We start from the raw sequence: 12,522 nt of genomic DNA, 5'->3' as shown, positions 1-12,522 counted from the left end.
AAGACAATGATTTTCTTTGCATTCAGAGAAGCCTGTAAAACGATGCCATTTTGAGCATAATTTCAAAGTTCATTAGTGTGCGCAGAGTGCTTACACTCCATTACCATTTAGCTCAAAAAGTCATTCAAATAAAATAAATTTCTGCTCAGCCACATTATCCGTCTGAAGCAGAAAAGAATATTTTCCCACTATTTCTTGTTAAGTGTAAAGTCTTAATATAAATCTCTTGGGAAAGAATTATTTTACTGTGTAATAAAAGAACTTTGCATTGCAACATTTGAGTCTTCCTGCATTAACATGTTCATATAATTTTTTTCTTTAGGTATGATTTTATTTTATGAGTAGTCATCAGCCATTTGTTGCTTTTGAGGAAGATGATTATGACACATGAGCTGGAACTCTTTCCAGGTTGTACCGTGACACTTCTGTTGTTTAAAGATGTTAAAAATGCAGCAGAACTTCGACAAAAAGCTGTGGAAGGAGCTATCGATGGGGCTTTAATAAATGCCGCAATGGTGAGAAAATAGCTACCGTAATTCTGACTGATTTTATGCAAAGATAAGACATTATGTGAAATCTTTGTTCTTTTGCTATTATCTACTGGAAAGCAGCGGTTATTAAAGAGCTCTACTGGTACTAGAAGTTTAGATTTTGATGCAATTAGAATCACAAATTTATTTCACATATTAATGTGCAATAATTCATATTTTGTAATGTGTAAATTAATATTTTTAGTTATTACCTCATTCAAATATCTTCAACTGATTTAGCCTTGTGCACCAGTGTCATGGTCTACTCTTGCCATAACTGTAGTAACTTTCTGGAAACAGAATTTTCTAATTGAATAATGTTGCATCCTGTCTTTGCGTATCCCACATAGTATGGCCCTGAAATGCTTTTAATAATCCCATCCTTTTTTGGGGCAAGGCAAGAAATTCTGATTTCTCAAAATCTGTACTGTAAATTTATAGCTGAAGAGTTCTATGATTATATTGTAGTGTTCTATGACTATATTTAATGTAGATTTGGATAGATACATGGACTGGATGGGTGCAGGTAGATGGGACTGCGCAGATTAATTCAGCATGGACTAGATGGGCCGAAGGTCCTGTGTCTGTGCTGTGGTGTTTTATGACTCTAAGAGTTTAATCACTCTCAGTGTCACCGTGGCAGAGAAAGTTACAAAAAGAACTGACGTAATGAAGACAGTAAGCATTCTAAGGAGACACAAATGGTTGCTTAGCAACCTTAGCGCTGCAGAGGAAGAATAAAAACGCGGTTTACAATCAAATACTGGAAAATGCAAACAGTTTTTACTTATTTCTTGGGGCAGAGTCACAAACCCAAGCATTTTGGTTATCATTCAATTTGTACAATGAGTTTTATCTATTACATTTGGTCGCCCTGTCATATTGTCATTCAGGAACCTTCTAGTGGTACACGCTCTGTGATTTCTCTATTGTTTATTTCATGTATTTTTCACTTAACTTTGCATGTGAACACTTTTTTTCGGATAACAACTGTTACAAGATTAACTCCATAGAATGAAATCACTGAATCGGAATCTTCTCAAATTCAAAATTGAGTGTGAATGTAGAGTATTTAAAATACCTTATTTTCTAACAGTAAGCTGAGGGAATGAACAACAAATATCTGAAACCTACGATTTGCATTGTTAGAAAATTTGTCTAAAGATATGTGCTAGGTTTTATCAGTAACAAAACATGAATTAATAAATACACGCCAATGTGATACCTCCTCTCAGGTCAAATCGGGACATTATTCTCTTTATTTTGCAGGTAGTTGACCCATTCCAGATACTTGTGGCAGCCAACAAAGCAGTTCACTCACACAAACTGGCTAAAATGAAGACGCGTAGCCTTTATTCTGAAATCATATTTAATCTCTCTCCAACAAATAATGTAAGATTTGACTTTGAGTGTTGACTTTGAGTTTATTTGTGTTCTAATGCTTTGCATGTTTTGTCAATGTGTTTGTGCTGTTTCTTGTCTTCATGGACCTGAATAGCGCGGTTTCACAACTTACTGCATTAAACCTCACAATTAATGGTTCTGGTTGTAAAATTCACAAGCCACTAACCTGTATATTGGTGTAAATGCATTTTTAAAATTAATGTTTAGTTCTCAGCTCAAGAACACAGGATACAGCCTATGAAATTTCTGATTCCTGTTCTCCTTAAGGTTTGTTTGTAGTTCAGCTAATTAAACTTCCACCACCTTTTACAGTGTCCACCCTGTCGATGGCTATGCTGGAGACACGGATTTAGTGACAGGATAATCCCCACCAAAATAGATCTGGTTGTTAGGTAATTGGGAATGGATAATAAGATGCTCATTAGACCATCAGAACTTCTATTTCATTGTTCCTTTTATATTTTGTTTAGTTTTGAAGAACATGATTAGTTTATTAAAATTTAATATGAATGAATGCTCTCTTCTCAAGATTTCAGATGCCTTCAGAAAATTTGGGATTTCAGATCGTGACTCTGCTCTCCTCATTGTTCTGGTGTATGATGGAGGAAAAAACGCTAAGTTAGAAGACATCATAAGCCAAGTAGATGGGCGTCAGATCTCTGTACAGGATTTCTCAACAATCACTGATGTGGCCCAAATTAAAAAGGTTTGTTCAAAAAAAATAAAAAGAGTTGGAGGAAGTTTGAATAAGATATTGGGCCGATATAATACCATCATTGGAAAAGTTTTTACTGTTTAAGAGAAACTGTGTCTAAAAAAAACATAACCTTGAATTGAAAATTGGATGACAGTCATAGTAAAAGGTTATAATTTGTATATTTCAGATGAATTTATTTCATGGTGTTCACATTACAAGTAAACAAAATCATCATTGTCTCAAAAAGCATTAATATGTTGAGTTGAATTTTATAGTGTTACAGTCTTGTAGACATAACATTTGAAGATAACTATTGCTAGTCTGGACATCCTGCAACAAATTATTTGTCTTTTGTTATATTACTACCCTCCTGTACGTGGTAGGTCATATCGAACCTATGTTAGAGTTTTTCGAGGAAGTTACCAGTAAAGTGGATGAAGGCAAAGCATTAGATGTTGTCTACATGGACTTTAGCAGGTCCCACGTGGGAGGTTGGTCAAGAAGGTCCAGTCACTTGGCATTCGGGATGAGGTAGTAAATTGGATTAGACATTGGCTTTGTAAGAGAAGCCAGCGAGTGGTAATACAGGGTTGCTTCTTTGACTGGAGGCCTGTGACTAGTGGTGCGCTGAAAGGGTTGGTGCTGGGTCCTTTGTTTGTCATCTATATCAGTGGTCTGGATGATAATGTGGTTAACTAGATCAGTGAATTTACAGATGACACCCAGATTCGGGGTATAGTGGACAGTGAGGAAGGCTAACATGGCTTGCAGAGTGATTTGCAGCAGCTGGGAAAAATGGGCTGACAAATGGCAGATGGAAATTAATGCAGACAAGTGCAAGGATTTGCACTTTGGTCAGATCAGCTAACACAATGAGGAACATGGGGATCTGGACATACAGGTACATAATTCATTGAAATTTGTCATAGGTTGTCAAGAAAGCTTTTGTCACATTGGCCTTCATAAATCAATGTACTGAGTACAGAAGATTGGATGTTATGTTGAAATTGTTTAAGACACTGGTGAGGCCTTATTTGGAGTGTTATGTGCAGTTTTGGTCAATTACCTACAGGAAAGATGTAAACAAGGTTGAAAGAGTGCAGAGTAAGTTTACAAGGTTGTTGCTGGGTCTGGCGGACCTGAGTTATAAAAACATTTGAATAGATTAGAACTGTATTGTTTAGAACATAGAAGACAGAGATGATATTTGGTAGAGGTATATAAAATTATGAGGGATGTAGATAGGGTAAATGCACTGATGTTGGGTGGGACTACAACCAGAGGTCATGGATTAAGGGTGAAAGGTGAGGTTTAAGGGGAGCATCTTCACTCAGCCAGTCACTAGAGTGTGGAGTGAGCTGCCAGCACAAGTGGTGCATGTGAGCTCAATGTCAATGTTTAAGAGAAGTTTGGATAGATGCATGGATGGTAGGGGTATGGAGGGCTAAGTTGCCACTGCCGCAGGTTGAAGGGAGTAGGCAGTTTAAGTGGTTTCGAAATGGACTAGAATGGGCCAAAGGGCCTGCTTCTATGCTGTACTTTTCTACGTCTCTATAACGCCCTTTCCTTGCACCGTTGTTTGTTCATTCGTTACGTGCCATGTTATATGACACTGGCGATCATGGTCTTTTCATGACCATAATTGTTCCTGCGCCATCATCTCTTGTGTTATTTAATCCCTTATTTGCTACAGACCAGATAATTTTTTATTCTCTCTTCTCCTATTGTTTTTCAGTATGTTAAAACTCTTGGGGATAGTGTTTTGTAGCAATTTGGGTAGATCAAAAGTATTTCCTCACAAATGCCAACAAGTTCTGGATTTCCACTAATGCATGTGAATTTTGACATCTTTTCACAGACAATTTCACAACTGTGTGCTGCCACTAGGGTTTTAGTTGGGTGCAGCACTGTGGAATTGATCGATTTGCCATCACTAATGCTGGAGAATCCTTCGGCAAGTTCCCAAAATGGTGTCTACAGACCCCCTTGGTTAATGGTGGGGATCCATAGCATGAAAAATGTTGGGAAGCCCTGCTTTAAAGCTATTTATGATAGGTTAGTTCAGGTGCTTGGAATTTACCTCATTTCCTTTGTTATAGCTTCGGAAGGACCAGATTATTGCTTTTGTAATTGCATGTGTTGAAGTGTTTTTTTTTCTAATAATTTCTATTTATTTTGCGGGTTTGGCTGAAGCCAGCATCTCACAGCAATTTATTTCTCGGGCATCCACATAGGTCAGTGGTGAACTAGATTTTCTGGCCTTTGTCTCCCAATTCCAGTTTATTTAAGAGGTCATTTTCCTGAAAACAATAAAGAGTTATCTGTGCTACTGTAATTGTGCAACAGATTTCAGCCCAGAGATTTCAACAGGAATGTGAAGTCTTGAAGTTGTGTTGTTAGTTTCTGCTGCCTTCTCTGACTTTGGATTCCTGATGATCCAGAATGCCGAGCTGCTCTGGAGAATCACTGGCACACCCTGTGCCGGTTGGACCTAGTGCATTGACAGGGTTCCCATTAATTTGCTGGAAGGTATCTTTATAAGTAATTTACATTTTTGGAAAAATTTTAGTTTTTTTTGTAATTTAGAGTTTAAATAGGTTTGAAACGAATGCTGATGGTATTTACAACTTTGTTGTTTGATTGTTAATCATGACACAGTGAATGGAGCTTAGTTAGTAGTAATTTATTGTTGTTGTTGGGGCTTCTGATCACTCGACATCACAACTTTACAGTGCAGAAATCTTTGCTGCCACGTGAGGCTTCATTTTGAGCATTACGAAGCCTTGGGAATACAAACCGCACCTGTTTGAATTGTACAAGCAATTGGTGTTACAGTCGAGGATTTTCTGTGTTTTTTTTTGATTTGCAGCATCTGTATCTTTTTTCTTTTATCAGTGCTTGCCTCATATTAAAGTTTGACGTACCAGCCATTCTGATTAGAAGTACCAGTTAATTTTCTCATATCAGTGCATTTGGGAACTACTCCAACACTAATTTACATAAATTGAATGTGATTTAAAATTTATTTTTCATTGTTTGTAAACGAGTGATTGTTGGAATTCAGAAACAGTGGAAAAGCCATTTTAACAACAAGCTGTCAGAAGGGCACCATGTAGACTTCAGGCGAGACCTTAATTCTTGCTGCCTGTGGCTCATCACATTACTTGGCCCACTTGCCTTCCACATCGGATGCAGCAACAAGGTTGGCAGGTCACTCAAAGTCGTGTGGCTACAAAAGAGAACTGACTGCAGAGGATGTAAGTTGTGGACTGTAGACATGAATTTTTGATATGCTTGTTGTATCAAAACATCTATTTAAAAAAAATTAATTATTGATGCCAGACTGTTGCAACATATGTGAGTGATGTGCGTTCAATCTTAGTTCGCCTGCTTTGCCACATTAATTCAACGTGCAATCCTCCATAAACTGGAGGATCTCACTGTACTGCTGTGAGAACTCTGCAGAGGCCAGTTTGGTTCATCACTGGAAAGGTGGCTGATTCACTCCAGACCATCTGTTCATGGCAGGTCTTACACACCATAGGGTATAGCTTTGAAGCATTGTTTCTTCCTCAACTAAAAATTGCTTAAGACAAAAAATAGAAGAGGGACTTAAATTTTTAACAACCTTGCCTGTTCTCAAATTACAATTTGTCTCCTCCACAGTTATACAAAATAACTCCTGCCGAAGAAAAGGTTGGAAATTTATTGGATGCAGTCATTTGTCGGATGAGTGCGAAAGATGTTCTTTGATGGCCGAAATCATGTTGAATTAAGGAGATTCTTTACAAATTTTGTATTTTTCTGAAACAGAGAATAATGGCAGTATATAATTTATATTTTGATGTATATTTATGTACTGTATCACTTGTTTTGAGTTTAAATCCAAGTATAGAAATAAATTCGCAGTGGAAAATTTATTCCAGTAAATCTTGTAACAACATTCATGAGTGATATTGCAATGAAGACTTTAGGATAAATGCAGCCTTACTCTAAACAAATGCATTGGTGCTCTTCAGTGTGGCTATTCCTCCATCAGGCAGAAGGAAAGGAATGGCATTGGAATACCATCACCTTTGCACCTCTCGCCCTTGGATTTGGATCACGGTTCAATGTTCTGGAGCTTCTTACATAACTATACTGCGGGGATAATTATAGATTCAAGCTTCAAGTATGTTTCTTATCACATTGTATAAATTATACAACCTTGAACTTGCTTGCTCACAGGTAGCCACAAAGCAAGAAACCCAAAAGAACCCAATTAAAGAAAAAATAGAATAAAAATAAAAATAAACGAACAATATTCGACGTGTATAGATGACCTGATTCTTGTTAGTAATTTCCTGAGAATGAATGAAAGGACTTTGCAGATGCCTGTATTTATCATGCCATTTGTCTACAATTGCCAATAAAGCTTGGCTATCATTCTTCATAAAGTACGTTAATCACTACTTGTAATGTAGGCCTTCTACAAAAGTAAAGCTTCTGCAATAGTATGTCCCATTCCATCTTATCTGTCCACAGATTCTGATGTTGATATGACTTTGCTTATCAGACATCCAAAATCCTGCCATTTGTTTTACACTTTAGCGATGCAGGTAGGTTCTTTTAGTTAGCCTTAGGTTTAGCTATCAGTGGTGCCAGCCTTTCCAAAAGATAAGTATTTCTGCTATCTCTTCAACCATCCTAGAACCAGATACATAAAGTCAATTTTCCAGTTATTTACTGTTAATCCGAGGAGAATGGAAAGTGGAGGAGTTGGATAGAAATAAAGGGTCTGAAAGGAAACAGATGGGCAGAGGAAAGAGGCTAAGATTGTGGAGGTGGGGGTGAAATCACAGGGAGGGACCACTCTACAAGGATCAGTTATGACTGTTGAGAGAGTAAAGTTATGCAGAGAGATGGGGGCAAATAAATAATAATCTTGAAGGAAAGTTTCTGAAGAGGAATGAGGGGAAGGAAAGAGTTGCAGATGACTATGGAGCACAATTCAGAATAAGGAGTAGGTCATTTAGAATTGAGATGAAAAAGATTTCTGATTCTTAGGGTTACTTTTTCACTGACAGGGTCATTATATTTATTCCAAATAAGGGACTTGGTAATTTTGGTGATAGTGTTGGTAAATGGATCTGAGGTGGATGATCAATCATTGAATAGTGGAGCAGCCTTGAAGGACCCTATAGTTTCCTCCTATGCCAACTTATTACATTCATATGTTTTTCCAAGAAAGGAATATCTTTCAGAGTGTATTTGATTGAAATTACTTTCCCTTTTATACCAAATAAATAGCACCAAAATGCACATTAATTAAAATAAACATTTCAGTGCTGCATTCATTAAAAAAGTTGCATTAATTAAAAAATAAATAAGTGTGCTTTGGAAACCAAAGTAAATTTTTGAATAAACTTATTTTTAAAGTAGAGCATTATAAATTATACAAACATTTCAGAACAATTTTAAAATAAACATTCTAGAGCCACTGTTATGCCATATCTGACAATTTGGTGTTACAAGTTAACTTACTGTCTGCAGTGTTAATATTAAGCTTTTTGTCTTTGTTCATTATATAATAAATGGATAATAACATATTGGATTGTTTAGTGAAGTATGGTATCTCACACTTCGTGAAATCAAGTGTTGGCTGTTGACGCTTGAGTGCCAAAAGTTTAAAAACCAGTTAGAATGGAAGCTTCTCAGATAGAAATGCGTGTATTAAGTCCAAATAGCCTTTGTCCAATAGCCTTTATTCTGTGGAATAAAAATGGGGAGCCAGCTTACCATATAGAAATGCCTTTTGTGGTAGAATTAATTATCCTATTGGAGTACAAGATTGTAAGATTAAGGATATCACTTGCACAAGAAGGATGCAGCTCAAGCTGTGTCTGGTCCATTGTGCAGAAACGTTCTATGTGTGATACAGCATTATCATCAAATCAATAACAATGTTGGTAAACATCTTCATTAAACAGTTTGAAGCTTTCATATACATTACTGCTTAAACTAGCTTTCAATTTCAGATAATTATCTTCAAAATAACCTGCATTAGCTCTAGAGTTATGGAGTCACTTGCTGCACCGATAATAAGAATATGTACAGTTAAAGATTATATCAATAGTTATTCTGCTGCTTCACAGTCTGTGTAATTACAATTGCTCTACAATTGTAATACATGCAACAGAGTCCTGGGCCACTCGTCAGCTACTAAATACACCATCAAAATTTATATGTAACCCACTAATTACTAACTATCCTCTCCATGTTTATCGATGTGCAGTGTCATTCCTTCAGAATTCAATGACTTAGATTTTATTTCCAATTGTTATTTAAGAAATTTTAAAATTCACCTTGTTCTTTACAATATAACTGTCCTGTGTCATCTGCTTCATAGCAATAAAATCTTCTATAAAATAATTTCTCCTATGAAATTTAGTTTCAATGCTCCAGACACCAACCACCCTGCAAACTACCTTTTCCAAAAGCTCTTAACGGATATTAAAACTAAGTTTCATGCAATCTTAAAAGTTTCTTTCCCCAGGCGGTTAATCTGATCAACCATTCTAGCTAGTGACCCACCACCCTCATCTATTACCCTAGTCACTGCACTGCTCTGTAAACACTTTAAACCACTTTTCATAATGCTGCTTATATTGTAAATACACACTGGTATTTATGTATTTATGCACGCTTTATTCCATATCTTAACCTCTAACTTTATTCGGTATTCTTTATAATTGCTGAATGTTGTTTTTTGTTGCATGTTCCTAATACATGTAAATATACACTCAGTGGCTACTTTATTAGGTACACCTGTACACCTTATTAATGCAAATAACTAATCAGCCAATCATGTAGCAGCAACTCAATGCATAAAAGTATGCAGACATGGTCAAGAGGTTCAGTTGTTGTTCAGATCAAACATCAGAATAGGGAAGAAATGTGATCTCAGTAACTTTGACCAAGGAGTGAATTTTGGTGGCAGACCTCCTGGGATTTTCATGCACAACAGTGTTTAGAGTTTACAGAGAATGATGCAAAACAAAAACAAAAATTCAGTGGGCGGCAGTTCTGTGGGTGAAAATGCCTCGTTAAGTAGAGAGGTCAGAGGAGAATGGCAGACTGGTTCAAGCTGACAGAAAGGTGGCAGTAACTCAAATAACCTGTGCAGAACAGTATCTCTGAACACAACACTTTGAACCTTGAAGTGCATGGGTTTCAGCAACAGAAGACCACGAATATGCACTCAGTGTCTATTAGGTGCAGGAGTTCCTGAGTGCATATAGTGAATGAAGTTAATCCTTGATCCTTGACAATAGTAAGCCATTATATCAGGTTGCAATGTGAATTAAAAAGACATAAAATTTGACATAGGAATTGGAAATGGTACTAATTTCGCAGAATAAATAAATACTTTAAAATTGTCTTGTTAACAGATACTTTGTGCAAATATGGACAATTTTAACCAAATTTGCTAATCAGCACCTCACTGTCCCCAGCCCAGGAGCCAGAGAACCCGGGGAAATGACAAAATCTCAGATGGATACAAACCACCAATCCATTTGCCAGTAGTGCTGGAAAATCATGGCTGAGCTGAATGATGGGGGCTGCCTGCCATCCAAAATGCCACACGATGCCACCTTGTGTGGCAAGAGAGCAGCACTCTAGCAAATGGGTGGCTGGAAAGTGGTTAACTCAAAAATTTTGTAAGTCTTTCTGTCAATTGCTTCCAATTAGAAATTGTGAGACACTCTAGTAAATGCTGATGGATAGGTTGGATAAAAGGCCAGCAATCTTTTTTCTCTCATTTAGTCTGACATTGTTCAATATGGCATTACAAACAGGAGAAAATCTGCAGATGCTGGAAATCAAAGTAATACACACAAAATGCTGGAGGAACTCTGCAGGCCAGGCAGCAGCTATTGAAAAGAGTAAACAGTCAACATTTCAGGCTGAGACGTTCTGATGAACGTTGACTGTTTACTCTTTTCCGTAGATGCTGCCTGGCCTGCTGAGTTCCTCCAGCGTTTTGTGTGTGTCAATATGGCATTACTTGTTTCTGCAGTAGGTGGTGCTACAGTCCATATTTCAGAATGGTCTCATCTGCATCCAGTGAAAATGCCTCGTTAAGGAGAGAGGTCAGAGGAGAATGGCAGACTGGTTCAAGCTGACAGAAAGGTGGCAGTAACTCAAATAACCTGTGCAGAACAGTATCTCTGAACACAACACTTTGAATCTTGAAGTGGATGGGTTACAGCAACAGATCTGGTTGTAACCATCCGAAGGCTCAACAAGATCAAAAACCTTTCAAAAATTCTAGGAAACTCTCCTTTATCATCAAAACTTTACACCTTTATTATCAACTGCTCCCTGCCTATTTCTAACTACTTACAATCCTTGCTACCTCGGGACTAAATCAATCCCCACATTCCCTACCACTAGGATTACAGGATTTTGACCCAAAAGAGTACTGCTTCTGTAAACTCCCATAGTTCTCCAATTTTTGCACCTGACTGTTCAGGCAAGGGATAGAATTGATAGGCAGTGATGAGGGATGATCCAGGAAGTGAAGATGGAGTGTTGACTGGAGGACCAGAATTAGGCACTGAGGTAGACCTCATTCATCCTGCTTTATACAGACAAGACATGAAATATCAAACAGCCTGCTCTATTCAACAAGCAATACACCCACTTCACGGAAGTCCTGTAAAATTAGAGATTATTGGTTTTAAATGAATAAGGTGAATGTTCTAATGTGAGTTTTCCAGGCAAAAGGTATAATAGTATACAGATTTCCTGCCATCACTTTGGCAGTTTTACTGTGGGATTAACTTGAGGGAGGCAAGAGGTGGGTTTCTCTTATGTCTCGGTTAGCAGATGTTAATCCATGGTCAATAAAGAATTGTTCTGAGTTACTGGAAACATTCCACCATGGTATATAGGAATCAGTGCCCCAGATCAGCAAGGCATCTGTGAGCTAAAGAATTTCAGATTGTTAGATTTGGCTGAGTTATGATATATTTTCTCCTTAGCTTAGTCAGATACATATTTCCTTCTACATTACAAAGGTTCAAACTCCACTCTAGGAATTCCTAGCAATATTAAATGGCAGCAAGCAAATAGTGCTTTTCTCAGTTCCTTGACGGGTTGATTAATTGTTCTTACTTCTCTGCTCTTTTCCTGTAGCGCTGAGAATGTTTGCTTTTCTCAAGTATATATCATTTTTGTTGAAAATTAATACCTAGTCATTGTTGTTTCAGAGCTTAAAAACTTTTAATGTCTTGTTATTGAATTTGATTACTAATTTACCAGTCACTGGAAACAATCTTTTAGTTTATTAAACCCCATAACAATTTAGACTTCTCTTCAAACTAATGTTATTGGCAGCTTCTTTGATTCTTTTGCCCAATTTAAGACCTTTGTCACTCATCCTCGTTCTGGTAAATCTCTGCAATTTTTACTCAATGTTTAGTTATAATATTGAACTTGTTATAACACCTAATAGTTGAAACAAATGGAGTGAATATATTAAGCTAGATGGGGATCAGGAGGGGGTATAAAGGAGGTAGGGGGGGAGATGAAATAGGTGGGAAGAGTACCCAGAGGAACATTAGCACCAGCTTTTTAGACCCGCTGCTATATTGCTGAGCTGTAATTACAAATATTACGCAATTTCTCCGAGGATAAAATATCCTTCCCAAAATCTGCTGCCCCGAACTGGATGCAGAACTCCTGCTGTGACCAAAACTGTGATAAGAGTTCTGATGATTTCCTTACTTTGTCATTTAATTTAGGAGGGAGAAAATCAAGGTCTGGGAATTGTAATTTTCCAGTTCTCCAACAATATAAACTTAAGTTCCTTAAGGAAGTTAATGATCTCCCTCGGTGGCAGTTTAA

At 37.2% G+C, this 12,522-nt stretch overlaps 1 protein-coding gene across 8 annotated transcripts in view; it reads left to right on the top strand.

Moving 5' to 3' along the window:
• tprkb (Tp53rk binding protein) overlaps window positions 1-12,522 on the top strand; it is a 188,015-nt gene that overhangs the window by 5,954 nt on the left and 169,539 nt on the right. For 5 of the 8 annotated variants that reach the window (XM_073066247.1, XM_073066251.1, XM_073066248.1 and 2 more), the window contains exons 2-4: window positions 323-515; window positions 1,800-1,922; window positions 2,464-2,640. In XM_073066247.1, the coding sequence (XP_072922348.1) occupies window positions 375-515; window positions 1,800-1,922; window positions 2,464-2,640 (441 nt within the window). In that variant the 5' untranslated portion in view covers window positions 323-374. Of the gene's footprint in view, window positions 1-322; window positions 516-1,799; window positions 1,923-2,463; window positions 2,641-5,695; window positions 5,889-6,297; window positions 8,618-12,522 lie in introns of those variants that run through there. The other 3 variants (XM_073066246.1, XM_073066252.1, XM_073066253.1) reach the window with 3 other exon arrangements.

This window comes from Hemitrygon akajei, chromosome 14 (assembly GCF_048418815.1).
Source record: "Hemitrygon akajei chromosome 14, sHemAka1.3, whole genome shotgun sequence".
Taxonomy (NCBI): domain Eukaryota; kingdom Metazoa; phylum Chordata; class Chondrichthyes; order Myliobatiformes; family Dasyatidae; genus Hemitrygon; species Hemitrygon akajei.
The sequence above is the reverse complement of the archived record's forward strand: the minus strand, read 5'-3'. Positions and strand labels throughout refer to the sequence as shown.